General features: G+C 41.4%; 1 protein-coding gene across 1 annotated transcript in view; it reads right to left on the minus strand.

Moving 5' to 3' along the window:
- Window positions 1–713: 713 nt before the first annotated feature.
- Window positions 714–27,961, minus strand: part of Rhoj (ras homolog family member J) — a 91,055-nt gene continuing 63,807 nt past the window's right edge. The window contains exons 2-5 of the mRNA XM_026385197.2: window positions 25,848–25,906; window positions 15,921–16,085; window positions 13,948–14,043; window positions 714–6,634 (exon numbers count right to left, since the gene is read on the minus strand). Of these exons, the coding sequence (XP_026240982.1) occupies window positions 6,488–6,634; window positions 13,948–14,043; window positions 15,921–16,085; window positions 25,848–25,906 (467 nt within the window). The 3' untranslated portion in view covers window positions 714–6,487. The remainder of the gene's footprint in view (window positions 6,635–13,947; window positions 14,044–15,920; window positions 16,086–25,847; window positions 25,907–27,961) is intronic.

Genomic DNA, 27,961 nt, shown 5'->3' on the forward strand with positions numbered 1-27,961 from the left:
GACTTTCAGAACAGAAATACTTTAGATTTAGCAGATCTTTCAAACCAGATGCTGCTTTTCTGCTCAATTCCAAAATATGCATGTTCCTTTACTGCAGCTGGGTAGCACAAGACAAGAAAAAGAAAGGATTTCTGACAGCCCTTTCATTCATCCAAGAAATGAAAATGACTCAATATTAATTTAGGGGATACCCACATAGCTCTACTCAGAAATTGTCTCTTTTCCCTCCAAAGAACTAACAAGCTGAAGACTGCCTTGTTTAGGGTCCCAGGGAAGCTAAGCGTGATAAGCAAGGTTGCTGACTATGGGAACCTTCTCGTGGTGCCCCAGACTTGACCTTAGCCTGAGAGGCTAAGTTGACGGGTCTTCATCAGGCAGCTCTGTGTTTGGATGTAGAGACTAATAATGAACTTGACTGTCTCGTAGACCAGTTCTCCCCCAATTTTAATGTGCATACAAATTACTGGGGGGGGTCTTATTAAAATGCAGAGTCTGATTAGGTAGGTCTAGACTCGGCCTGAGATTGTATGGCCCTAAGTGCCTTCAGATGATGCTGATGCTCCTGGGCCCCGGACCACACTCTGAGAAGCAAGAGGCCAGACAAAAAAAAACTTCCCATTCTATAAGAAGCCTGTGGAAAGCAGTTTCCTCAAGTGATCACCGGAGACACCTTCCAATGACTCACAAATGAGAGTAGGAAGAAGACTATTTAATGATTTGAAAATCAGAACATGACACAAAATAAACTGCAAGGTTAAAGAGTACATGAAATAACATTCCATTAATAATGACCAAGGTACATAGAATAGCCATTACATAAGACGCAGATGGTAGGAACACCAGCCAGCGAGCGGACCAGCTGTCCTGCCCTTGACTGTACAGATTACATTGAGTAGAACATGAACTGTTACAGTTGAGGAAAAAACTCTGCCGAGATGTACTTAAACAGTAATTTCTGTTGACTCAGAGAGAAAGACAGTGTAACCAGGTGATGAGGATGTAGAATCCATTAACTTTCTTGCCTATTGACTCCCGGAGGACAAAAGAGTCTGCTTAAAAAAAAAAAATTAAACAACGCTAGGTAGAGGTGATTTTAGATGTGTATTTACAAAGCTGTCCCAAACACGAAGCTCTACTCAGAAGCCGTCTCTCCACCCTCCCACCCCTCAAAGAACTCACAAACTGAAGACTGCCTTGTACAGGGTCCCAGGGAAGCGAAGCGTGACTATGGGAACCTTCTCCTCCTGATGCCCAGGACATGACATTCCCTATAACCCTGATCAGATCCTATTCAGCAAACTGTGTGACTGAGAGACTTGGAGGACATAACTAAAAACACAACAGAATGACTCCAGCTGTGCCTTCACAAAGCTTCTGAGCCACAGCAGAACTCATAGAACAAAATAAAACTTCCAGGGTAGGATGCGTTTAAAACACACATGCACCAAAGCAACCCTGATCCTTGACATCATATCCCCCATAAGGGAGAAGAAATATATTGTGACCAAAATTCATCATGCAGTTTTTACTCTAATTTCCTGTCGTGGAATTTCAAAGACAAAAACTGTTGGTGACTTGCACCCCACCATTTCACAGATGAGTCAAACTCTCTTTGACTCTTTGTTTCCCTGACCCCAAGGGACACCCAAAGAGCACAGCGGAGCCCCTGATGGCTGAAGTGACGCTGAAGATAGAGCTTGGTGCTCTGGTCTTTGTTGGCCATCGAAGCACCAGAAATTATTGCTTTATCATATGCGATTGTACTTGTGCCTATGAAATACCATCTTTCTTTTGGAAATACTCCATTGAAGATGCATCAATACCATTCACCCAAGGAACTGTTTGTCCAGATATTCCAAAGGTCACCCTCTTCAGATTTTTAAGTCATGTTTTAGCTCAGGAAAACTTTCATTTGTTCAATCATATTTCTTGATTTTCCTTGACTGCATGTTCTGTGTAAACAGAGATGGTGAGAGGCTGAGCTCCCATCCTGCTATGAAAGACCCAAAGAACATGGACTAGAATTTCACTCATCTGTAGTGAATCACGAGTGGAATCCCCTAGGATCGTGACCCCAGGAGCCCTGATGATCATGGAGTGCTCTTCATGATCACAGTCCATTCCTCCCTCTGCCTCTAGAGACCAGGCAGGAAGAAGTTAACCACTCTCCAGGAGGATTCTCAGGTGTGTGTTCTGCCTTGTGTTTGGTTGGGGCTTCCTCTCCATCCTGTCTACCTTTTTCTAAAATTCCTAACTTCTTTCCTAAGAAACTCAGTTTTCCATGATCTTCTCTTTTCCTTTCTGTTTCTAAGGGTCCTGGAAACAACACTATCTTGTGCAGTTTTCTTACTGATACTTGGACAGCCTACTCAGTGACTCTCCAAACAGCTGGTGCCCTCTGGTTCTTTCTGTTGAGAGTGAATGCAGATTTCAAATCCTGGCAGCTAAACAAGGGTGGGTTTTAAAAATGAACATATAACTGGTTAGATAAAAATCTCCAGCATGATGTCAAGTATGCTTTTAAAACAAACCCTCAATTTGGAATCTCTTTGGTGTCATGAATGAGTTTGCATTTATGAATGTCATAGGGCATTTGGGGATGCTTGCCTCAAGTGAAATATGTTTTTTCTTCTTTTAAAAAATTTTTTATTTGTTCTTTTTAGTTACATGACAGTAAATGTATTTATTCTTGAAGATGCTCAACTTTAAACATTGACCAATTTTTTGTTGGATTCAAATTTTGGATTTAGCTTTCTTTATTTTCTCCTAAAATTGTGAGTGTAATTGTGAGTGTTCTTTTGCTACCATTCTAATACTATTTTCCTATTGGGGGTCTAATGAACATTGTGTATGGTTGCACCCACTTCTCTGATGGATTGCACATCTTCCAAAAGATACTTTGCGTATCATAAACAGACATATTGCCATCAAAGTCTCAGTACCAAAGCCTTCTTGCCACATGTGTATGACTTACTTTTGACCTCCCAGCTTGGTGCTTCCTAGTTTAATGTTGCTGTAGTTCTCACCTTTAGTAATTGTCTAACTTTTCTTGGCAGAAATCAGACCAGATTTCTTATGTGGACCATGGTTTTGACTTGTGTCTTAGTCCTTCTGTATTTTCGAAATAGCCTAAGGAGTCCATTAATTCCATCAACCAACCAATCAAACATCTGAGTGAAAAAAAAAATCTGTCAAACCTGAAGCAGTGGCACATGCCTGTAAACTCAGCAGTTTGGGAGGCTGAGGCAGGAGGATCACAAGTTCAAAGCTAGCCTCAGCAACTTAGCAAGACCCTAAGCAACTTAGTGAGGCTCAGTGGTTAAGTGCTCCTGAGTTCAATCCCAGTCCCCCCGTCAAACTATTGATTGAACCATTAGATTGGGATTACATTGCTGATTACCCTGGATTCCAGGCATATTAGAGAATAGACTGAATTCTTGTCTATAGTTTTTTAGTAGTTTGATGGCTTATCTTATTTCTAGTGGCTTAACTATAAGAAGTTGTGTGTTCAAAATGTATCTGGAGAGTAACCTTAAAGATTTCATCTTCTACTATTATTTTCTTAGCTTGCTTGAATAAAGTACTGTCAAATGCATTCCATACAGTGTAAAATCTATCACATTGGATGCTACCTTCTAGATGTCTTTATAAATTTTATAATTATTATTAATAATTGAATATATGGTCAAAAATGTGTCTGAGATCTGTAGGATAAATGATATAACTCCAATGATGTGCCTACAAAACTCCAACTTAATGGGTGTGTTAATGAATCAGTTGAGGCTCAAGGGCACTGGATGGGAAGCAGAAGAGCCAAGATCTGTGCTGGCTCTGGCACAACACACCTCTCTTAGGCCATTGCAGTAGAGTTTCTCATCTGTGCAGGAAGGACTGGACTACAGTTTCTGAGGCCTTTTCTAGCTCTGAAAAGTTAAGACTCTGTCCTCACATGGAGATCAGCGGCCATTTGTTGACTTTGGGAGACAGCGTGGACCATTAAAGATCCTTCTTCCGATTTCTATGTCTTTTTATATTTGTGGTTTCAGAGCATTCCATTTGATCTTACAGCAGAAACCACTTTCTAGTGAAATGAATTAGGTCTAGCCATAAAAGAGGGAATGAATGACTGATTTGGTGGGATGCTAACTCACTTGGGTTGCTTTGTTCTACTTGGTAATTGACTCCTAAGGTCTCTTGGAGGAGTCTGTATTCCATTCCGACACCAATAGTCTCTCTGTCCAGGCTCCGGCTCTGTGTGACAGTGATCTTCCCACTGTGAACACTTTCATCCCAGTGGCCCACTAAGGAGGTGATGACCTGGGGAGCTATGTGCCTGTGCACACATCTGGAAAATTCTCTCTGGTGGAGCTAATGTACTGCTTTCAATTTTTCATCCACATCAATGAGAAGTAAGGAGTGGCCTTTTAGCAAGATGTAGTGATGCAATAATGTAACAAAACTGACTAACAACACTTCCTTTATTACAGGGCTAAATGCTCATTATTGTTTGTAAAGGATGAACTCATAACCTCTGCAGCTATAGTTCATACATGGTTGATTTCCATTTACAAAGGCAGAAAGTCCTCATGTTCTCTAAATGTCAAGCTTTGACTTACAAAGCTCCTGTTTCCTTTTAGGTGGTGTGTGTGTGTGTGTGTGTGTGTGTGTGTGTGCGTATGTGTGTGTATGTGTGTGTGTTTAAGAAAATGCTAGCAATTAGATGGGAGAAAAGAAAAAATAGCATTTGCAATGTGGAAGAAAGGAAAACACATTTCAGAAATTCTAAACTAACTAACCAGTTAACCAATAAAAACAAAAGACTGAAGGGGTATCATGAAAGGTCTTAAGAGAAAAGACTCATAATACAATTCTTTTCTATGTGGTTCTTCTAGGAGCAGAAGGGACAGAAACACTGGATTTTTTCAACAGCTTGAATATGAAAAAAAATTTGACATATTTCATACTGCAAAAACAGGCTTCGCTTATGCAATAATATAAAATGATCAAGTGATTACCTGGGTTATTCCAGGGCACATGAAAGCAAATAAGACTAATTAGAAGCCATCTTATTCTCTATTTAAAAGGGAGGAAGTAGCTCCCTGTGACGCAAGAATTTCTGGATGTTTGGAATTGTCATATAGGAAGGTCACAAGATCCCCCTACTGCGAGCTTTTTCTTCTCCTAAGCCAAAGTCCTTGGAATGCATCATTTGGAAAAAGGATTCAGAGCTCGGTATTCACAAACCTGGTTCCTAGACAAACTTTTAGAATAATGAATATGGAGAGAGAGAGGCAGTAATTTACTGCCTGCTGTAACTGGAAAATGTCATTTAAATGGAACAGGAGCATCCATAGTGCAAGCTAGAAGCACCTTCGGTCTGTCTAAGCAAGTGGAAAAATCGAGGCACTTTGCTTGAACCAGGAGATTTTTGAAACACTTGCTTTTTCATGTCCAATGTCCAGCTCTTTCTTTTAGGTCAGGTTACGACTGGGAAGAACAAAGGAATTGGGCACAGGAGAAAGTGTCAAATCAAGGAGGAAAAGAACATGCAATGGTGGAGGGGAGCAGGAAGCAGGGAAGTCCATTTTGCTTAATATTTGAAAAGATGGGTTCTGCCATACCCTTCCTTCATGCCATTTGGAGGGAAAGCAGAATTACTTCTTTCTTAACTCAGTTCATTTTTAGTTTGCCCTGGCTGGCAATAGTAGGTGGAAAAAAGCAGTTCACTTATCAACGCAAGCCCTTTTACAGTGAATTTTTGGCCAAAAATGTGGATCTGCAAAATAATTCAGATGGTGTTTTCTTTTTTTTCCTCAAAAGGTATTGCTCTGTAAAATTTTGAAAAATTTAAAGTTCTCTTATAATCAGGCATTCAGAGGTACATGTTGGTTCCAATGACTTTGGTAGAAACATGCTGAAAATAGAAGCGAACATCAACCATCTTGCCTTTAGGCTGCTTTGGTATGGATTTGTAAGGCCTGAGTGAATTGAAAAAAAAATTAGGAAATTTCTTGAAATAATGCAAAAGGAACGTAACACGATGGGTAAAACAGCAGATTCAGAAGAAAACGTTGTTTTTTTTTTTTTTTAATATTCCCGAGTTTTGTAAAAGATGTAAGGCCACCAATTCGGGAACTGAGCTCCTCCTCTCCCATCAGCTTTGTGCTTGTGGCAGCGGCAGGTGGAGGGCGAGATGGCCCTTGACTGTTCCCCACGAGTTCGGCAGCGACACTGTCTGAAATCCGGCTCCGCTTTAACGTCGGGGTGCGGCGTGGGTGCTTCTGGCCGGGATGGGGGACCGGGCACCGGGGACTGGGGACATGGCAGTTGGTTGACTGGGAGGCTGTGCTGGGGAGCTCACAGGTGGGGCGGCCTTGGTGCAAGGGAATTCATTTCTGGTCCCGCCCTCCTTTTTGGATGGAGCTGGGTGCCAGAGATTGGCTGCTGTTGCACCCTGGGGTGGGGTGGAGGCGAGTCTCCAGCAGCTTCAGATGATGGAACAGCAGCCGCGACATTCTGAGCAGCGGTTCTTCTTTTTCTTGGGGTGGAAAATGGTCAGGATGGCTTCATCAAAAACCGCTTTGAGACCCTTCTGAGTCAGGGCTGAGCATTCCAAGTAGCACTGTGCTCCGATCTTAAATACAAAAAGAGAGACAGACAGGCCTGAGCAGGAAGAAAAGAAGGGCAAAGCTCTGTGGGTCAGCCCTCTGCCCAGCCAGACCTTACCTCTGCCCGCCCTTACGAACAGCCTGGGGATTGTTCTGGATTATGTTTTTTTTTTTTTCCCCTCTGCATTTCAATTTGCATCTGCAATCCTAATCTTTTTCTATTTTTCTATTGTTTTATAGTCTTGTATTAACAATAAATGGTTGTGGATCATTTTTGGTAAACAATAATTCTGAAAATGATCTACAAACCTTTTTTTCCTAACAGGAAAATATAATAGGAGAGGATTTGAAACTGTGGTATGATTTGAATGTATGTTGTGAACAACAGGACCACAAGATATTGTTTTTAGCACCCTCTCTTTTGCTTGCAGTGTGGAAGTCAAGTTCAAGTGAAATGCATCTCCTGGATGAAGTAAAGCAGAATCAACCTGGCTGACAAGAGTGCATAGGATTTCTAGGTCATCCTTGATTAAAATACTTTGGATAAGCTATCATCTTAAGAAGGTAATATCTGATTGGCATTATCATTTGGTTTCAACATACTTTAAAAACATTTTAAGAATGTAAAAAAATTTTTAAAAATTTAAATTTTAAGAAATTAAAAAAAATATAAAAATATTTTAAAAAATCATAAGATACATTTGCTGAGGGAGACATCTTCCTCATTAGTGCACGGTCTGTATATGTAAATGGTCAAGTATTTGGTACTTGTTTGGGGCTTTACTTGAAAACTTTGTAATAATGTCATTCCATGGTGTATTTCATAATCACAAAGTTCCTACGAGAAACAGATATTCAGGCCAAAGCTACAGATTCTTATTAAGAAAATCACAGGCCATGAAGACCAGGTTTGGCAGTCAGCCTCAATGTAGGAGACCTGAGATAAAAATGGCTCACGAGCTCAGTATGAGCCAACAACATGGTGTGGGCCTCTTATTATTAAGGACATCTGGAGAAATACATGTGTTAGTTTTTGCTTCACATTAGGAGACCACCTTTGAAAAAAATTAAAGCAGATTCAAGAAGAGGTTGACTGGATGGCAAGTTCCTGGAAACTATAGCTGATAAATGGCTAAATAGGTCTATTAGGACCCATAATTTATATAAGTGAGGAAATCAGGGCTGGTGTGAGGCAATAGGGGGAAGTGAGGACTATGGTGGATTGACTGTAAAGTACACGTCCCCTCTAGGGCAGCCAGTCTTATTCTGCTGCCATGTGAGAATGTTGGGTGATGGTTGCCCATTTTTGTATTTTTCAAGAGGAGTTGGAAATTGGGAATTTTATTATTTTATTTTGGTGCTAGGATCTTAATCCCAGGGTCTCATACATGCAAGGCCAGCACTCTGCCATAAATCCACAACTCTAGCACCTACATTTTTATTTAATATTTACCAATTTTTAAAACCTTCTGTATGCCTTCTGATATGGGATGTATTTGACTGTTACCAGCAGTGTGTGAACTAAAGAAAAACGGAGGTTTAGCTTCGACAAGAATGGGAACAACCCCAGGAAGGTAAAATGAATCGTTTAAGGGATTTAATTAGAAAGTGAAAAATTAGACCTAAACTCTGGGTCTCTTGATGTGTGTTCTTTTCCTTGTTCCATGACCCGTAACTGTAACCCTTATGGCTCAGCTCTGCAAGAAGCTGGTCAAGTTGACAACTTAGTGAACGAGGTTGCTCTCTTATTTGAAAGGCCACAGCTATAGAGACTGAGAATGAAATAATTTTGTTTTGATTGGGTCCAAAAACTATTTCCTAATGTCTCTAATAGATATTAGTCACTGTGTGAACCAAATGAAAATACCAAAAGCATGGTATTGAAATCATCAATGGAAAGCCTATTTTATGGCTTTCAATCGGCCTTTAGATTAGGAAAAAACTTTTTAAGAAAATAAATAAAAATAGTAGGGTACAAAAGGGGAATAAAGAGTGAAGAAAATTTTAATTTTAATTAAAAAAATTTAATTTTAATAATGTCAACTTTTTTGGGGGCAGGGTGAATTGTGTCCGTACTTGATATGCTAATTGGTTAAGATGGAAATTCAACCAATGTGCCAACTGAGTTATTGCTTGTAATGGGACAGGTTGTGTCAGTCATGCTGCAAAAATACCTAGAAAGTGCTGTGGTGACGTTCTATCTGGGAAACCTCCCCACTAATGATCACAAGCCTTAGTCTGATTCTGGAAATTTCAGGAGAGCCTGGTTGAGCCAGGTTTACACTGGGGGTCCTGCAAGATAGGCAGGGAACTCTGTCCTCTGTCCCCATAGTGCTGTGGATAAGCTTGTCAGAGTTTGCCTTTGATGATGCAGGAGGAGCCCAAACTTGTCTCTCCCAATTCCAACTTTACTAAAGATAATGAAACAGTAGATAAAGACATTATTGTGTAACAAGGTTAACATAACATCAGGCAGTACCGATAGTTCCAGGAAAAGTAGCCAAGAGATTTGGGGTGTGATTTGGGAAGTACGTGTGAGAAACAGAAACCCAGTTATGAGGTAAGTACTGTTAGCACGTTTCAAGGACTCTGAGGGTCAGAGAGAAGAATTCATCCTGGTTCAGGGAAAAGGCAGAGCCCCTGTTAGAGGGACTGTGGGGAGGAAAAATAATGTATGTTCTCAAAGGTGTGAAATGGAAAGCTGGCTCATGGAAATATGGCTTTTCTTACAGCAGTGACTTCATCTGTTTCTTGGCACAAAATGACCTACTCAGTCAAATATGTAGAATCCATCTGTAAGCGCTCAGGGTCTTGTTTAGATACACATGTTAACAGTCTGGAGCATGCTTTTCCAAACTGACATGTTTTCAAGAAAAAGGTGGAGACTGAGGATATCAACAGAGAGAACCCTTTTCTGATAACTTTTACCGTGGTTAAAGCTTATTGTTTCAAAAGCTGGGAAACATGCCATAGAGGTACAGAAGATCCAAGAGTCTGACAAGAAGGAATTAAACAACAACAACAGGCCCAATGATGACCTTGATGACTAATCAAGTGAAAACCATTCATTCTTCCTGGATCGCCCTGGTGTCTGTGGGGTATGTAGTAGTGTGGGTCTGAAAGTAACTGGAAGAGATAAAAGCAGAGAGGCCTTCCCAGCTGTCTGAAGGGCTGCACCGATTTAACAGCCATAGCCTGCTGACCCAGAGCTTGGGGAACATGACTGCATTTCACCACCACGAGAACTTTACAAGGCAAGTCTATCACCACCCTCATGATACAGGGTCTTGTTTAGATCCACATGTTAGCCATCTGGAGCATGCTTTACCAAACTGACATGTTTTCAAGAAAAGGGTGGAGATGGAGGTATAGCCCAGAGAACTGATGTCCAGAGAGGTTAAGAACCTGTTTATGTCCATACAACTAAGAAAGGGCAGAAATTAGCCTTTGTCCATTTTCTGAGCCAGAATCTTAACCACTCAGCTTTGGGGATTGTGGTAGATTGAAGGGTACATACCTTGTCTGACTATTTAGAAGTTTCAGTTGAGGAGGAAATACTGGTCCAGAGTTGCCAGGCATTCTGAAAGTTTTTTTTTTTTTTTTTTTTTAAGAAGCCAGAACAACATATATTTATGCAAAGTTTCCAAAGTGATTAAATGTTGGCCCCTGGATTGCATTAAAAGTACCCATGGGGCTAATCAAGATTGTGGGTGAAATTTGGCCCATCAGTTGCCACTTTGCTCTTTGTGCTTTAAAGGATGCCCTTGAAGGTACTGGTCTGGAATTTTTGTCTCCTGTCCCCTAATTTTGTTTACGCATGAACTCATCCTTATCCTTCATGAAGCCTGACAGAGATATCAGTTGCTTCAAGAAATCTCTGAATCTTCCTTCCCTGAATGTCAGTCACTCCCTGCTCTCTGTTGCTTTAGAATTTGCATTCACTTGTCTCCTCCTCTTCCAGCCTGTGGGCCTCAGGCATTCAGATACCAGTGATGAGGTGGTGGCCTTCAAAGACCACAGGGCAAACAGGAAGGCAGGAGCTATGACTCCTCCATTCAGGAGGAAGGTATAAAGACTCCAGATGATTGAGTCTATAACATTGACTGAACATTGTTATAGCATTTTTTTTCTGCTTTAAATTCTACCTGTGTGTATCAGAAACCCAACAGGTAACAGGTATGACGTTAGAGTGACAACAAGAACAAAAGATACCAGGGGAAGACCATGGCAGGGGAGGGCAAAAAGAGGCCAAAGAGAATAAAGAAAAATAGGAACATGTCAAGAAATACCTCAGGGAGTCTGAACTTAGAAAACCCTGCTTAGGTTGTATGGAATGGAACTGAGAAAGAGAACACATGGAGTACCATAATCTTAGAGCTAATGTGTAACATAACGCAAGGCACATAGTCGGTGTTTAATCAATTATTATTGAAAAAATCTGGTAGTAAAATGGACCTTTGCGCATGTGTAGGCTGAAACTTGAGACACAATAATTGAAAGACAAGGAAGGAAAGAACAAGTTAAAGGGTAACAAGGAATGTTTATTAGAAATCGATGCAAAATATTTATGTGAACGTGGTTGGCTTTGGAGTGCGAAGGATGGCAAATACAGATGTTATGAAAACATCCTTTAAAAATAAAATGCCCTTTGGGACCAAAAAGAGATGATGGATGAAACACACCAAACAAAAAGAATCAGGTATGAGAACTCTGAATTCACAAAGCATTTTAAGTTTTGAGGAGAGTACTGCACAGTGAAATCGGAGTCTTCTGCACATGAAGACAGACGCCCCAAACTCAGGGTTTTGTATCAGGCTCTAGGAAGGAGGCGGAAGAGACCTCGGTTAAAGCACTGCACCACGTCCCAGCGCTGCGGCCTCCTAGCTGTGAGCTTCCCCTCTCTGAGCCTCAGTTTCCTCCAGGCAAGTAGAGATAACAACACACGCACCTGGGGGGGGGGGTGGCTGTGAGGATCAATTAAGATGAAGCCTGTGACGTGCTTGGCACGCAGCCCAGTGCATGATAAACACTCCATAAACACTGGCTGTTACCATAAACTACTTGACAGAAAAGTCAAAGAGTAGAGAAACTTAAAGCATCTCTATAATTACACGGATTTGTGATGAAACAAGTTAAGATCCCGCTTGGTTTTCTTCTAAATTGGGTTTTGTAAGCGAAACACGATTCTCTCTGTACCTGAGAGCAGTTGCTAGGAGAAGCTGGCAGAAGGCGATGGAGTGGTGCACTCAGCCATTGTTTCTGAAATAAGTCTGAGATGAGATGGGAGGTTTTGGAGAGACTTCTTTTCAGAGGGAAGAAACAACTGGCAAGTGACAAGTGGAGCTAGGCAGCTGACAGGAGGAAGGTGGAAGACAGGCTCCGAGGTAGGGAGCAAGGAGACTGACCTCCTGCAGGGAGGTGGTGCTCAGCCGCTGGGGACCTCCTGCTAGGAACCCACCCAGTTTTTTATGGGGCTATGTATTCACACGTGTTAATGAGAACATTTGAAGGAGAATGTTTAGGGAAAAGGTAGCAGAACCTATCCATACTTATTTTCCCAGAAGAAAAGTAAATGTTTGAAGAATGGACAGTTTACACAAGGCCAGGTGCACAGGCGACAATGTCCCCAGAGCTGGATTAGAATCTTTTTCTTTTTTGGAACCAGGGATTGAATCCAGGAGCATTTAACCACTATAGTCACATCCTCAGGCCCCCCCCCCCCACTTTTTTTTTTTTATTTTATTTAGAGACAGGGTCTCACTGAATTGCTTAAGGCCTTGGTAAGTTGCTGAGGTTGGCTCCGAACTCATGATCCTCCTATTTCAGCCTCCTGAGCCACTGGGATTACATGCGTGTGCCACTAGGATTTCTGACTTTGTTAGGATGAATGGTGTGAATCAAACACGTTTGTCTCTCCAAGACACTATTTCCTAACCTGTACTATGAGAGGAACACTGTCCACTAAAGAGAGTGTGCAGTGAGGTGGAATTTGTGAAATGTTCAGCATCCTAAGAGCTCTGAGTGGTCCTGTTGACACTGATATGACTGCAGGAGTGGGGACTTTACATGTTCATGAGACGTTCTCATGCATTGAGCCATAAAAACACAATTTTCTTTAATTTGCTTCTAGTTAAGTGTATCACATTCCTTTTTGGTGCCTATAAACAAGGTTTAATATGAGAAATGTGTACATTTTTATCGATGAAGAACTCATTAAGATTCTCCACTAGCTTAGAGAGGGTGATGAACTGCTGGGGGACATGTATCTAGCAGGGTTAGTTACTTACAAATTAAAACAGAAAAATTTAAAGCCTCCTACTTTGGTTGATGAGTTTGAGCCTAAATCATTGAAGAAGGGATTCAAATGATGGAAATATGATTTATAAGCTTTCTCTTGCACAAAGTACTTCCGTTCTCTTGTGTCTATTTTACTGGCTGCTTTGCACACATCTTGGTGATAATGGAAAGGTAGAGATTTGGTGTCTGGCAAATACTTGCTGAAGCATTTCTCCCCCCCCAAAATCACTCTACATTTCAAGACTGAAAAAAGGCCTATGAAAATAATTCAGCTTGGGCTGGGGATGTGTCTCAAGCGGTATCGCGCTCGCCTGGCATGCGTGCGGCCCGGGTTCGATCCTCAGCACCACATACCAACAAAGATGTTGTGTCCGCTGAGAACTAAAACATAAATATTAAAAATTCTCTCTCTCTCTCTCACTCTCTCTTTAAAAAAAAAAAAAGAAAATAATTCAGCTCTGGGTAAGTTGCCTTTTTGTTGAGCAACTGCTTAGATTCCCCAACTAGTTACTTTTTGGTGTATGTTATTTTTTCCAGATGCTGTTGTAACACAACCCAAACTTTCTAAGTGGCTACTCATTATATAATAAGAAATATTGCATAAATATAACCTGAGTCTAAGTCTCTTCCAAGAGAAATCACAAAATACCACGAAAAGGGTCATTTAGATGAGTTATGTTGATAATAAGCAGTGAGATTTACAAACAGACATCTAATGACTCCCTTTAATTCATTCCAAATATGACAACTATTTTGTAGGGTAACCTCTTTTTAGAGGTTGCTAAATAAAAATGGTAAGTGCTCTGGCTGTTTAAATTCACAAAGTTTCTGTCTTAATGAAAAACAGACAATACTGGCTGACAGGAACATTAACCAAATGGCCCCTCCAGTCTTTCTAGAACAGAGGGGAGGATCCAGAGCAGAGAGAGGATTCTAAACATGCTGCAGTTTAAAGCACACCCACATGGAGCCTGCCATCCCAAAGCACACACCCTGCTCTTTTCTAGTAACCACTTAAAGCTGAATTAAAAATGAACAGTACCGCTTTTGCAAGCTTCACTCCATGCTCGTAAGTGAGCGGCTTCTCCTTCATATATAGCAGGCGGGCCAAGGTTTTGGGGTCATCGCGGAGATCAATCTGGTAAAGACAAAGTCATTCATTTGTTCAGGGCCTGCCAAATACTTTAAACTCTGCCAACATAGTTTCTTTCTCCTGAACATCTTTGAAGTTGCTGAATTTTCTTTAAGAAAGCACGTGTGTGTGCCCAGGTTAGGTTGAAAAGGTAGAGTGATCTGCACTCGGCCACACCTGGATGTCCTTACACTTGCTCCTTCAGAGAAGTTGCTCTGAGTGCAGCAGCCTATTCCAGTGATACTGGTGTCTAGTGATTTTGAAATTGTGTGTTTATCTGCAGTTTCCACTGATAGGACATACAAGAACCAGACACTTTTGTTACCTTTCAGGGATGATTTATCAGATTCCAATTTCTATTACTCATTATTTAATAGCCTATTTCCTGACACTGTTTTTTTTTGCTTTTCCATATCAAATATTCACCCTCAAATGGATGAAGATTTGCTGCCTCTCTGACTCTTCTAACAAATAGACTGCACGCTCAAGAAGGCAGGTCCCCAGGAGGAGTTTCCAAAGGGTTCGGCTTAATGAAGCATCTTTTCAAAAGCAGAACTGCCTTGAAGGGAGCATTTGTTAGGTTTGATAGTTTAATAAAGTATTTTGGTTCCTTTAAATTTTGCTGTGGCTGGGATTGTGGCTCAGTGCTACCTAGAGTGCTTGCCTGGCACATGTGAGGCACTGGGTTCGATTCTCAGCACCACATAAAAATAAATAAATAAATAAATAAATAAAATAAAGGTCCATCAACATCTTAAAAAACACTAAAAACAACAACAACAACAACAACAAAACAAATGATTGTCTTTCAGAGCAGAAAAATCAATTGTGTGCCAGGATCTGTGGATAAATGAATCTTTTACTTTGTCTCTGTTCAAATAAACACATATACTCTGTATCGGTCCATGTCTTCCTTAGGCAATGTTTTTCTTTATGGTTTTTAAACATTTTTCTTTGTTAAGCAGAATGTAAAGTGAGAAATAGAAAGAAACAGCATATGAAATGGAAAACCATAAAGTCCCCAGAGTCATTACATTCCTATGACTTTGGAATAGTAATTTAGATCTTGAGAAAGCAAAAAACAAAATCCTTTTAAAAGTACAAAAAGTCAGGACAGGGGTTGAGGTTGTGGCTCAGAGGTAGAGCGCTCACCTAGCATGAATGAGGCACTGGGCTCGATTCTCAGCACCACATAAAAATAAAATTAAGATATTGTGTCCACCTATAACTAAAAAATAAATATTAAAAAAATCAGGACCATCTTTGATCCATTTGTGCAACTGACTCAGAAATTCAAACTATGCAACTTCATTAGCTTTCAAAATACTTTAAAGGTCTTTAGAGTCCAGAAAGGTCTGGCATGTGTGTTTTAGCTTCATTTCTAAGATCTGGAAGATCAAGGGATTTAAAGACAATAAAGTCATGAATTTCTGTCTTCCATTTCCAGGAATTCTTTCTTTTCAAGGAATTCTGTCAAAATGTGCTCATTTGGATTGCCAGGGTCATTTTGACACCCACACCTATTTTGAATTTCAAAACAATTGTGGATTTTAGCTGCGAAAGTATTAGATATGTGCAGTTACTGCCCATGTTTTATTACTCTGACTCAGGGCTGGACAAATGTCTATTTAAAAAAAATACTTTGTTATTAAAAAACAGATTATTTTTTAAAGAACATATTAAAACAGTGCTTCATATTAAATAGTTGTTCTCTTTTCAACTCCAAGTCTTTACTCATGCACACTTTAAGAACTTCCATTCACAGGAGGGACATGTCCCGAGACCCTCTCCCTCAGTGTTTGGTAGAACACAATGTTGGTGATGTACCTAAAGGGTCTTTTCTTCTTGCAGCCCACCCACTCTGCCATCACCCGCATCTTAACCTGGGTCCCTATGAGGACGTAAGGCACATGAGGCATGCAGTCCTTCAGCTCCGGCACCCATTCCTCCTGGACATTGTGGTAAGAGGCAGGATTTACAACCGAGAAGCAGATCAAAAACACATCGGTGTTGGGGTAGGAGAGCGGCCTCAGCTGATTATAGTCCTCCTGCGGGAAGAGCAGATGAGAGTGTGTCCAACTGTAAAGGTCACACGTGGCTCCTGGGAGTGATACCGTGAAGATTCTACTACAGGCACTGTGATCCCCCTCCTCCCGGCTCTGGTCTGGTGGTCTCTATATTACTAGGAATACAGGAGCCACTGGACAGGAGAACACCTTTTTGTTGCAGATAGAGATTTGTATTGACCTCATTTAAGATGAATTTAAGAAATGTTTTAGCAGCTTTACTGATATATGATTTACCTATCACAAAGTTCATCCACTTATTTCTCACCATTTTTTTTTTTTTTTTTGGTATCGGAGATTGAACTCAGGGGGCATTTGACCACTGAGCCACATCCCCAGCCCTATTTTGTATTTTATTTAGAGACAGAGTTTCACTGAGTTGCTTAGCTTAGCAACTTGCTTTTGCTGAGGCTGGCTTTGAACTTGCAATCCTCATGCCTCAGCCTACCAAGCCACTGGGATTACAGGTGTGCGCCACTGTGCCTGGCTTATTTTTTACTTTTTAATGGTATGTATTTACGGTGTACGACATGAAGTTTTGTTATACGTGCACATACTACAGTCAAGTAATTGAGCATATCCATCTCCTCACATAGTTATCTTTTTAATTGGTGACAGCATGTAAAATCTACTTTCTTAGCAAATTTCCAGAATACAACACAGATCTTATTAACTGTAGTCCTCATGCTGTGTTTATTTCTCTCTCTAGGCTTATTCATCCTCTAACCTTGACTTTGTACCCTTGACCACCATTTCCCATTCCCCCACCCTGATAACAACCCTTTTACCCTGCTTCTATGTATTCAAAAGTTTGCCCATTTAAGGGGTATAATCCAATAAGGATCAGTGCAGTTCTCCTGTTACACTGGAAATTGTTATATGTGATATGGATTTAAATTAATAGGTGGTTAAAAAAAGCAAAGAAATTCCCTCCTTATGTAATTAAAATGAAATGTTTTCAAATTTAATTTAGAATAAGATAACTAAAATACAAAGAGTTGTTGCCAAATCAGACACCATCGTTTTGGAAGAAATATGTTCAGAGCTAAGAATTTCAAATTTATTTCTAAGATTTCCTGAATACCACAGTGTGGCCAAATAAATAAAATACCAGATTTTTTTTCCCATGGACTTTCCAGATCAGAATATGTTTCTGATTGAAAGATTCCTGGTTCCACATCTGTGTATCTGTTGTTTTAGTGGGAGATGATAAATGCCTAACGTTATCCTTCCAAACACTCTCTCTCTCTCTCTCTCTCTCTCTCTCTCTCTCTCTCTCTCTATATATATATATATATATATATATATATATATATATATATATATAATATACATGGTTAGTGTAAAAACAATTTGATTATACAGTTCATACTTTTGTGGTGCTTATTTTAAAAAACTTAATATGTCCTCTCCATATTTTTTAATATTAATCTCATTATCTTTCTATTGACTCTAAAGTGTTTATAAAATGGAGTACACACATGTGCACACATATACACATAAGTGACAGGCAGTAACCTTAGAAGGCAAATTGTGGTCATCTGTTTGGTGGAAATGCATTGATCTATCACTGGGCTACTCAGAGTACCCAGGGGTTCAGTATGCATGGCCACCACAGTTAATACTGCTAATACTATTAAAACTTAAGCAAAGATTTTAGGTACCTAAATAGGATGCAATGCAAGATGGCAAGGATGGAGAAAAATAGAATCCTAAAAACTCAACCAACCAACCAATAGCAACTCTGTTACTGTGGGCTCCTTTACCACATTTCTACTAAAGCAAATGATTGAAAGTCCAGTGCAGTGATGAATAAACATTAGTTATCCTGGGAAGTTGGGCCAGGCTGCCTCTCAGTGACTTGTGCCCACATCTCCCCCTGTGTTGCATGAGGTATAGGGAAGGCAACTGGGAAAGTTCATCTCGTGGGACTACCTTCTCCTCTTTATATATCTAGCCTCAAATACCAGATTTTCTTTCCCACGGTCTCCCTGCCTAGCTGCTTTTTCTCCGGACTATTCCCTGTGAGAGAAGCATGCTAAGAAATCTGAGGCTATAAACTACAACTGGACACGATACTACCTGCCCTCTGCCACTTTGTCTTTCCATTTGAATTGTCCAAAGTGGATCAGGTGGGCTGGGGTTGTGGCTCAGTGGTAGAGCGCTTGCCTAGCACATGTGAGGCACTGGGTTCGATCCTCAGCACCACATAAAAATAAATAAATAATGAAAATTATGTCCATCTACATAGTTTTAAAATGTTTTTTAAAAAAGTGGATCAGGGCTCATGTTGACTTCCCCCACCATTTCCCACCTATATTCTTCCTATGGCAAATATTCCATGAATGTAGTGGACTCACTAGTAGAAAAGGGATCTACAGTGACCTCCAAATGAACATGCAGTTTTCCCATGGACCATTTGCTAGCGTGGCTTTGATTAGAATCACCTGGGGAGCTTTTGAAACCTCTTGCTATTGGATAATCACTATCAGCCACTCCCAACACTGGAATCAATTAAATCATAATCTCTGGAGAGTGGTACTGGGTAGCTGCAAATCCTGCATCATTTGGCCTGGGGTGTGCCTGGACTCGATGGCAACCGATTTGCATCATCTTTACTATCAACTGAGGCTGTGTTGAGGGCTCATAGCTAAGGGCTAGGTATTGTTTCAAGCAGTTATATGGACCGTTTCATTGAACTTTCACAATGGCACTGGAAATATGGCACCATCAATAGAAGAAAAAGTTAAGGTTTAGAGAATTAAGTTCATTTTTAGGGAATTTCCATAATGGACGAATGCAACAGAGTCATTAAATACCAGAAGGGGGCATCCAGCTGCATTCAGATCTGGCTCTTAATTGTGACCACACTATTGCTACAGCTCAGAATTTTAAGTGACAGAATAGGCATTTTCTTAAACTCTGTTATCTAGGAAACAGTTCTTGAGTTACCCAGGGATCTAAGTGGTAGACCATGGGGTATGTTGTGTATTTGATAGCTGCATCTGCTCAAAACTACCACACGATGGCAGCAGACACTGTATTTTAAAACCTCAAAGCCTAAAATCCAAACAAAACACCGTTGGGAGAAATGTCTAAAGTAGGTTAGGTAGGAGCAAATAACAGGTCTGAAAGAATCATGTTTATTTGATTCTTTTCTCAGCAGCTACCAGATACATTATGCTTACATTATGCAAAAGTTAAAGACCAGGGTTCGCTGGGCTAAGTGTAGGTGGGAAGGTGAGAGAAGTGTGTTTCTGATCCGAGGAAACCTTAGTCCTGTTGCATGATTCCATGTAACATGGTTTGTTGTCACTGAACATGTAGCACTGTCAGGGATGCTATGTGAACTACACACGGTAAGTGAGAACTGGCAATTGAATTGGGAAAAGAAATGCACGAAACATCCCATTTATGTGAAATGGGGTGCACTTTTGCTTGCCTTTTGTTAGCTAGTCTGATAATGTTCTAACTGACTGAATTGGAAAAATCCAATGACAAGGCTGCAGAATGACACCTTAGACATGAGTTAGTGCAGTGGTTTCCAAATTGTGGTTCCCCCTGACCAGCAGCCTGGGCGTCATTGGGAGATGATTAGCATGCTGTCTCAGACCTTATCCAGTCCTCCTGAAGATGAAGCTGGGGGAGAAGCTGCTGCACCTGGGTCATAAGTTTCAGAAGCACAGGCTACTGCTATCCCCACCCACCACCCCGGCCAATTTTATAGTTTCAGAAACTAAGGACTCATGCATTGAATGATTTAACAGGACTACAGAACCAAAATACTTTCTGAGAAGGCTTTACCTGGGCTGGTAGGGGCTGGTCCTTGGCAATGGCTATGAAACATGGCAGGTATTCAGGATTGATAAAAGGAAGTGTTCCCTTGGGACTGGGGGGTTTGGTGGTGGGAGGTTGGGGTTTTGAACTGATGCCAGATGAGAGCTGGAATGATTTTTGTGATGGAGTACACTTTGACCCTAGGTTGGATGATCACGTGGAAAGATGATGTCAAGGGGCTCTGAGAAGGGGTTGAATGGTACAGATGTTATTAAGGCCCCTTCTCATATTGAAATTGAGAATGAAAGATATGTTCTTGTGAGGTTCTTGAAGAGACAATGTTTTAACATGCAAGAGTCACTTGATGGGGCTTTGGAAGGCTAAAGTGGGCAAAGGGATGGGGGATTTGGGGCTTTTGAGTGTTTTTTTTTTTTTACCCAACTTTACCCCATGAGCAAGAGAGTGTCCAGTGTGAAGGTGTACCTGATGCTCTGAGGTGGGGTGGGGCGGGGGGCTATGGGTGATTATTTAAAAAGTTCAGAAGAAGCCTCAGCAGCAGATAGGCTAAACACCTGGGTCCTAAAAATGTTTGAAAATAACTGCACCAAGGTGGTACAGGTGGTGGATTAGTGAGGCACTTCTCAGATTTTACACACATTTGAATCACCTGGGGTCCTTGTTATGATTCAGGTTCTTATTTGGTAGCAGGTCTGGAGTAAAGCCCACCGATTTGCATTTCTAACAAGTCTTTGGGTGATGCCCATGCTGCTGGTCCAGGGACCACACTTTTTTGAGTAGCAAGAAGAGTTGCGCTGAGCCCGGCTCCTGGCCCAGACTCACATTAAACAACTGGGAAGAGAATTCCGCTTCCAATTCTTTGTGGGTTTTAGTGACATTTATTCTGGATTTTTTTCAGCACCATCTCATTTTCATATTCTCCCATAAGGGAGGCTTGGTTTAGAAAACCTGGGCATGCTGTGTATGGGCTGGGTGCATAGGATGGAATTTGTGGAAACAAATTCTCCAGGTTCACATGTGACTACCTGTGACTATGATGTGGTAAGTTCTGCCTCTGTTTCCTTATCGGTCAATGTGAATGATCATAGTGTTGGCCTCATAGGGTTGTTGTGAGAACAAAGTGTGTTGATATCTGTACGCTACTTGGAATGGTGTCTTGAGCATGGTAAGCACTTTAATGACAGAGTAAAACAGTCCATCCTCCATCCATGTCAACAACAGCTGCAGTTCTTGGCGCTGTTTTCCTACCCTCACTGGATACCAGGGCTGACTCTGAAATTGACTTTTTCTGAACTGAGTAGTAATGAGATCCAAATGTTTGTAAACTCTGCGTCTCTCCGTCAACTTCCCTCCAGTTTCATTTTTCATAGTTTGTGGAGAAGTGAGATCTGGTCCTCAGATTACTTTTACCAATAACCTGTCATGTGGGCTAACTGCTCCCTAATCCTCCGAATGCATCCTTCTAGAAACTGCAGTAAATGCCTGTGACTAGGAAGTTTGAGTTGCTTATTGAGGGAAAAACATTTGTTCTGAGGTTTCAGGCAAACTTTCCATCGAGGGTTGAGGCCAGATCCCGTGCTCCAGATGGCTCCATGGGGTCAGCCAATAGCTAAGAGAAAGGCCTGTGTGTGACCAAGTGGACTTGGGTTGCCATTAATGAACCCCAGCTGTATTTCCCTCCTGCTGGCCTGTGGGCTTCTGCAGCCCTCGGGGGGAAAAAGGAGCTTCAGAAATCAGATTCTGGTTGAGAAGTGCGGTCTCCAGTCCTGGGTGAGTGAGGCTCTGGGCTGATGGCTTCCTGTTCCCACAATTACTGGTGGTAGCACCACATGCAGCCCCTACTGTGTGAGGCTGGTGGGCAGAAAACTCCCGGATTTACCCTGCTGGGAAGCTTGGTGCCTGCCTAGGCTGACGGCAGGCTGCCCCTGGCTCCTGATACCAGGAGATGCTCATTTGCTTCTGGCAGTGCTGCTACCTGCCACTTTTGCAAATGCTGTCTTGGAGATATTTCCATCCTGGAGTTTGGCCCGAGAGGCCACAATCTGAGCAGGGTGTGCTCACATTGGGGGATGAGAGGGATGCATGGCATCTGGGTACCTTTGCTGGTTCCAGCTCTAGGTGACCCACCGTGGGTGGGTCTGAAGCATGACCTAGGAAAGACCCCTCTCCCAGTTTGGCATTCCTCAGGCTGTGAAAGCCCAGGGTTTGCTTCCTCTCTCCCCTTGATCTCTCACGACATGCTCTAAACAAACTGGTCTGCCTAGAGGACATCATGGAAGTCAGCTCTGTCACTCTTTCTGTAGCAGAGTGCAAGATCTGAGCTCTAGAAATCCTTTTCAGATAGATTTTCAGCAACACACTGCAAGAGGCATGTGCCGTGCAGGACGAGTTGGCTTGACCTAAATAGATTTGGCTGGAGGATTGGCCTTATCCCTCCCTAGCATGATCTGAGGGGTAAATCCCCCCACTTCATTGTCTAACCTAATGTTTGGAATCCTACCCAACAGATGAACCAGAGTTCTGAAGACTCTTTATCTTCAAAGGGCTCTGCTCAAAGACCAAATGTTAGCTTGTTTCAGGGGGTTGAGGAGGCAGCGACCACGTGCTGACAGCGTCTGCGTGTTGACTTCATTATAAAATGTCTTTATCCAGTGCTCGGCTGAACTGTGAAGGGGCAGGAGCCACTGGAGCCAGGGCTTTGCGGCAGCCATGCCTGAGGCAGGCGAGTACCTCGGCACAGGGGGAACCAGGTCAAACGATTTTGTGCAAGGCTGACTTTGTGGGTAGAAGTAATGAGTTCCTGTCACTTTACCTCTCAGAACGCATTTGCTTCTTAAGGTGGTTTTTGTCAACTCTGACCCATGGTTAGCTCAAGACAAAGACAAGGGGCACTGCTCTTTGGTTTATTCATGTAAGAGAATCTAATTATTCAAGCAAGATGGAACTCCATAGCCAGATTCAGAGACTTATTTCATTTTTTGTGGTTCAGGGATTATCAATTGGTTTTGAGATCATCTCTCGTTCCTCATTAGTAACTGGCCAAGTGCGTAATCTTGAATTAGTTAGATATTCCCTAGTCATGAGACCTCAGCAACATTCACTAGAATCTAACCAAGGAGGGGTGGACTATCCTACCTAGGACTGGGAATGGAACTTTTGGAACAATGTTTCTAAATTAAATTTGTTAAAAGCCATCTTAGCTGTATTGTAGGATCACAGGAATCAACTTTGGGAACAGGGCTTCAACCACCAAAGACTTCAAGAGTAAGTGTTTTGCAGAGTTTAATGTGCATATAAAGTGAATTTTCAAATTCAGTGGACTGGGGAGAAGTCCCAGAGTCTGCATTTCTAATATGCTGCTAGTGATGCTGATCTGCTGGTCAGTGAATCAAACTTTGGCAATTTTCTAGAACAGTGATTCTCAAAGTATGCTGTACAGACCAGCTGCACCAGTACCAGGAATCCTGCTAGAAATGAGAATTCTTGGGACTTTACCTATACAATTAGAAACTCTGGGGGTGGGTCCAGTGTCTGGCTTTTTAACAAGCCCTATAGGTGACTTATTTGTGTTTAAGTTTGAGAAACACTGTTCTAGAAAATGACTGATTGGTTATCCTTCAGTATAATATCCCAGGATTTGAAATCTACCAAAAGTTCTACCTTGGGTCTGGCCTCATCCTTTTGCTTAAAACTCAAGTTCTTTCAGGCTTTCTTGAAGTTATCTTTTTAAAGGTCCTAATCATAGAATTTTTAGGTCGAGAAGGAAGCTTAAGAGCTATTCTGATTCCTTTTTCCTGTGCTTTATACCCACTATAAACCTTGTCCCCTTCTGAGATTTCAAAATAACTGGTGGAAAGCATTAAAGTCACAGTTAAGTTGAAGAAATATCTAGAACCCATCTGTTATTCTATTATCAGTATTTATCATTTCTGTGTCAAAGGTTTGGACCAATCCACTTGCTTTGCTTTGGAGTTTAATGATATTTTTACAACGTCTGATAGCTTTGACTCTTATACTAATAGTATTTTTAAAAAATTTATAAAGGACAAGAGCAGTGGTAAAAAATAATTAAACTCCATAAGAGCTTTTAAACAGTATTATTGGATTTGAAATTGCATAGAGGCCTACAGAGGTGGTTCTTGGGGGCAATTAATGTACAGGAGCAAAAAATTGAAACAGAAAAAGGGGAAAATGGGATGGGCACCAGGGGCATAGAGGGCTTTGGAGAAAGCAAGGGAATCAGGTTTCAGAGTCATGAAATAATCCTCCTATTGAACTTTTCAAACTGGATTATATACATAAAATTTGACTACGAGCCTGGCATAGTGGCACATGCCTGTAATCCCAGTGGCTTGGGAGACTGAGGCAGGAGGATCACAAGTTCAAAGCCAGCCTCAGCAGCTTATTGAGGTCCTAAGCAACTCAGTGAGACCCTGTCTCTAAATAAAATACAAAAAAAGGGCTGAGGATGTGGCTCAGTGGTTAAGTGTCCCTGATGAATGGGGATACCTCAATGATTGTGTGATTGGATTACAATTAGCAATTTCACCGCCAAACAGTGCATCACTGCAGCTGGAATGCTTTATGATAGAGGAAGCTACCTGTACTGAGGTCCTTGGACTTTCGTGAAGAGGAGCCAAACTGATTTTTCCAGTTTAATGAAAACGGGGTGGTGGGGGTGGGCATCATTTTCTAGCTTCGGGTCCTTCTATTGATGTGAGAGGTCACCTCCACTCCCATCTGCCCATGAGGGAAAATCAGATGCTCCTAGGAGCCTTGAGTCTGGTGCTAGATTTCCCAGGTCCCAGTCCTAGCCTGCACAACACCAGCCTTTGATGTCCCACATACATCTTATACCGTGGTGCTTGCAGATGCACACAGAATTCCTCACAAAGATTTCACTTATTTATTTTCTAGCAGGGAGTTTTCAAGTGGAGCGAAATGACATAACTTCAGATAATTGTGCAAAAAGGGCGAGGCAAATGCATAAGTAATCATTACCAGGAAACCCACAGTGGGAAATAACATGGTCCAATGTTTACTCCAAAGCACTTAAAATGTATGAATTTGGACAGACTGAACAACCCGCTGATTTTGACCTAAATCAATGACCCGCAACATATGATAACAAGCTCTATCCAAGACTTTGGGCCATAGCCACCAACTGCTTATGACCTTCCCCTCCTCCAGCCTATGAACTCAGGGCATCAGAAACTTCATAAGGATGTGTGTGCGGGGCACAAGGACAGACAGTCAAGGGCATCCAATCTTTTTACCCAAGTTGATGGTGCCATTTAAGAACTGAGGACTCTAGTCCATGGTTTTACATTATTGTTTGCCCAGGTTCTCCTACTTGAGGAAACATTGCTGTCAGAGTGGAAGTATTTCAAGAATCTTAGAGAATTTAGAGTCAGCTCTCAGTTCTTCACTTTGGAAAATATCCAGAATCCTGGCTTTTCTTCCAACACTTAATCTGTTGTCTTCCTGCCTCCTGATGCTTCCTCCACAGGCTCTTTTTAGACCCTTTCATAGTCCATTAATCAATTTGAATGAAGGATGGGCAAAAAAAATAACATGAAAAGACAGTAAAACTAAAATTTATGAGATCATCCCCTTAAGCCTGTATCAGGACTAAGTTTGGTAGGAGGAAACTTCAAAACTCTTGAACAAATATGTTATTTTGGTTATTGATGGTTGTCAGTAAATGACTAAATCATTACTTATCAAAACCTTTGCTATAATAATGAGTTAGCTTTTTGTAGGTATAAATTTAAAAAAATATTCGAAATGTGATTTTGGTTGTCATTTAGGTAGAAAACAAATTGGCCTCAAATGATCAGAATGGGTGATACCACTGCGGTTAGTCCCCATATGCCTAGCCAAATGGACCATTCTTTCTCATACACCCCCTTCCCTAGCTCTTAATGGATCCAGATAATAAAAATGTACCTGTCCTGCAGTGTCATAGAGTCCGAGCAGGTGCTGCTTTCCTCCCACGGTCACTGTAACTAGGGGAGAAGAGAAGAGGAGAATCTATAAACACAAGCTTCAATCAGGAGCCTTCCCATTTCTCCATGCCAACATCTCTCTGGGCAGCAAGGATAAGCATATGCTTCACCCATGTTTATTCTAAACCAAGTTGACAGCATGATTTCCAAATGAAAGGCAACCTTGGGCTGCAGTGACAGCAGATGGTCTGAGCCAAGTCCACATTTCTCCCCTGAGATGAATATTATCGGTGCTATGAGGGCCCTCTGTAGGCTGCTCCTTGGTCCTTGTTGGGTGTTAGAATATCGTGCTCCTGAGGGAAGAAAAAAGATGCTGGACGCCTTTCGAGTTAGGTCATTGTCGTCTTTGGTTTGAGTCACCTTTCAGGAGACAGTATTGTGTACACAACTCCTCTGTTAGAAATCTCTCAGCTTTTATCTGCCTTTGAAATGTCAATAAAACCCTGAACACAAAGAATATTAACCCACCTCCGTGGCAGGAGGAGATGTTGTATGGGTTCGATTTCACATACCTAAAGGAAATCTAGAGAGTGAAAAGTAGCCGGTTTGATTTACCCAGCAGGCTTCCTGCCTTGCTAAGCAATTGTGTCCAAGAGTGAGAAATAATATAGGATACCAAGCACTCTGTGCATGTCTGGAGATGAAATAAAGCCTCGGCTTGAAACTAAACCGAGATCGAGCAGATTTAATGCAGAAGTTAGACAATTCTCTTGGTGAATAGAAAGAGCAAATTTAAATTTCTAGAAAAATCAATTTTTTTGAAATAGGAAATAAAATATCAAGGAAAGTGTGTTTTTTCTCTAGTTGATTAAAAAAGTGTGTAAGTGCAATGATAATATGATTTGTGATTCCTCCATCACTAGCTGTGCAGGAAATGAAAGATAAACTGAATAGCAGTCTTTTATAACCATATCTCTAATCTGTGCCAGCCAGGTTCTCTAGTCTGCTGTTCAGGGTTGCTGATTTGGTACTGAGTCTTACTTTTATTTTTAGGTCCATGGGCTTAATGTATGCAAAATACTTCTATTTCTTTTCTTTCTTTCCTTCTTTATTCTGCAGTGCTGGGGATTGAACCTAAAGTCTTATACATACTAGGCAGGTGTTCTACCACTGAGCCACATCCCCAGTCTGTAAAACATTTCTTAATGCCATTCTTTGAGAAGCACTTGTTTAAAGGTACTGTCTGCCCAGACACAGGAAACTATCTAATTTACTCAGATTAACCTGTGTTCAGCTTGATAAAATGGCTCTTGCCACCCAGGTGAGTTTTTAAATGGTGAACCCAGCTCCACTGAACCTTGGTTACCATGTTGACAGAGGAAGGGCATTTAACCATTTTTACTTCTGATGGAAAGTTAAACTGGTAATGGAAATGAAGGTGAAACCATGTGGCCTAAAGTTCTTTGTCCTGTTTTATTTTCCTGTTTGTATATACTTGAGAAGAGAGCTGGGTCAGATGTTCCTGAAATCTGCCCAAATGATTTTCTTTAATGACCGGTTGGCTGCCTAGTCATGGATTAGGAATGAAGGGAAGAAATCCAGCTATTACAACATGGAATTTCCTGCCTCTAGGGAACTGGGTACAAGCAGGTCAGGGCGGCTGTTCCTGAGACCCTTAGGCTGTTGGAAATAGAAGACCAGATACAGTTCTTTCTTTTTCAGAATATGAAGACAGGTGCTTTACTGGGAAGGCTTGGGCACAATGCATTGAAGCATACACTATGCCAAGGGCAGTGTGGAGGGGTGTGAGAGCCTGCAGCAGGAGAGCTAGTCTGTGTGTGTGTGTGTGTGTGTGTGTGTGTGTCTCCACATGCAGAATCCGAGAAGGCTTTCTGGAGGAGATGACTGATCTGAGTCCTCAAGGATCACCTGGAATTACAAGGGTGCTTTAGGGGGAGCTGAAGAGCTGGGTATACAGGGTCAGGTTGTCCTAGATCACTAACCCAGGTTTGTTCAGATGTGAAAGACCCAAATTGCTCTTTTTTTCCCCTCAAAATTGTAAAGGAGAAGGATTTAAAACAATTCTTTTGGGTTAATGCAAAATGATGGTAGTGG

Source organism: Urocitellus parryii, chromosome 6 (genome assembly GCF_045843805.1).
Source record: "Urocitellus parryii isolate mUroPar1 chromosome 6, mUroPar1.hap1, whole genome shotgun sequence".
NCBI lineage: Eukaryota > Metazoa > Chordata > Mammalia > Rodentia > Sciuridae > Urocitellus > Urocitellus parryii.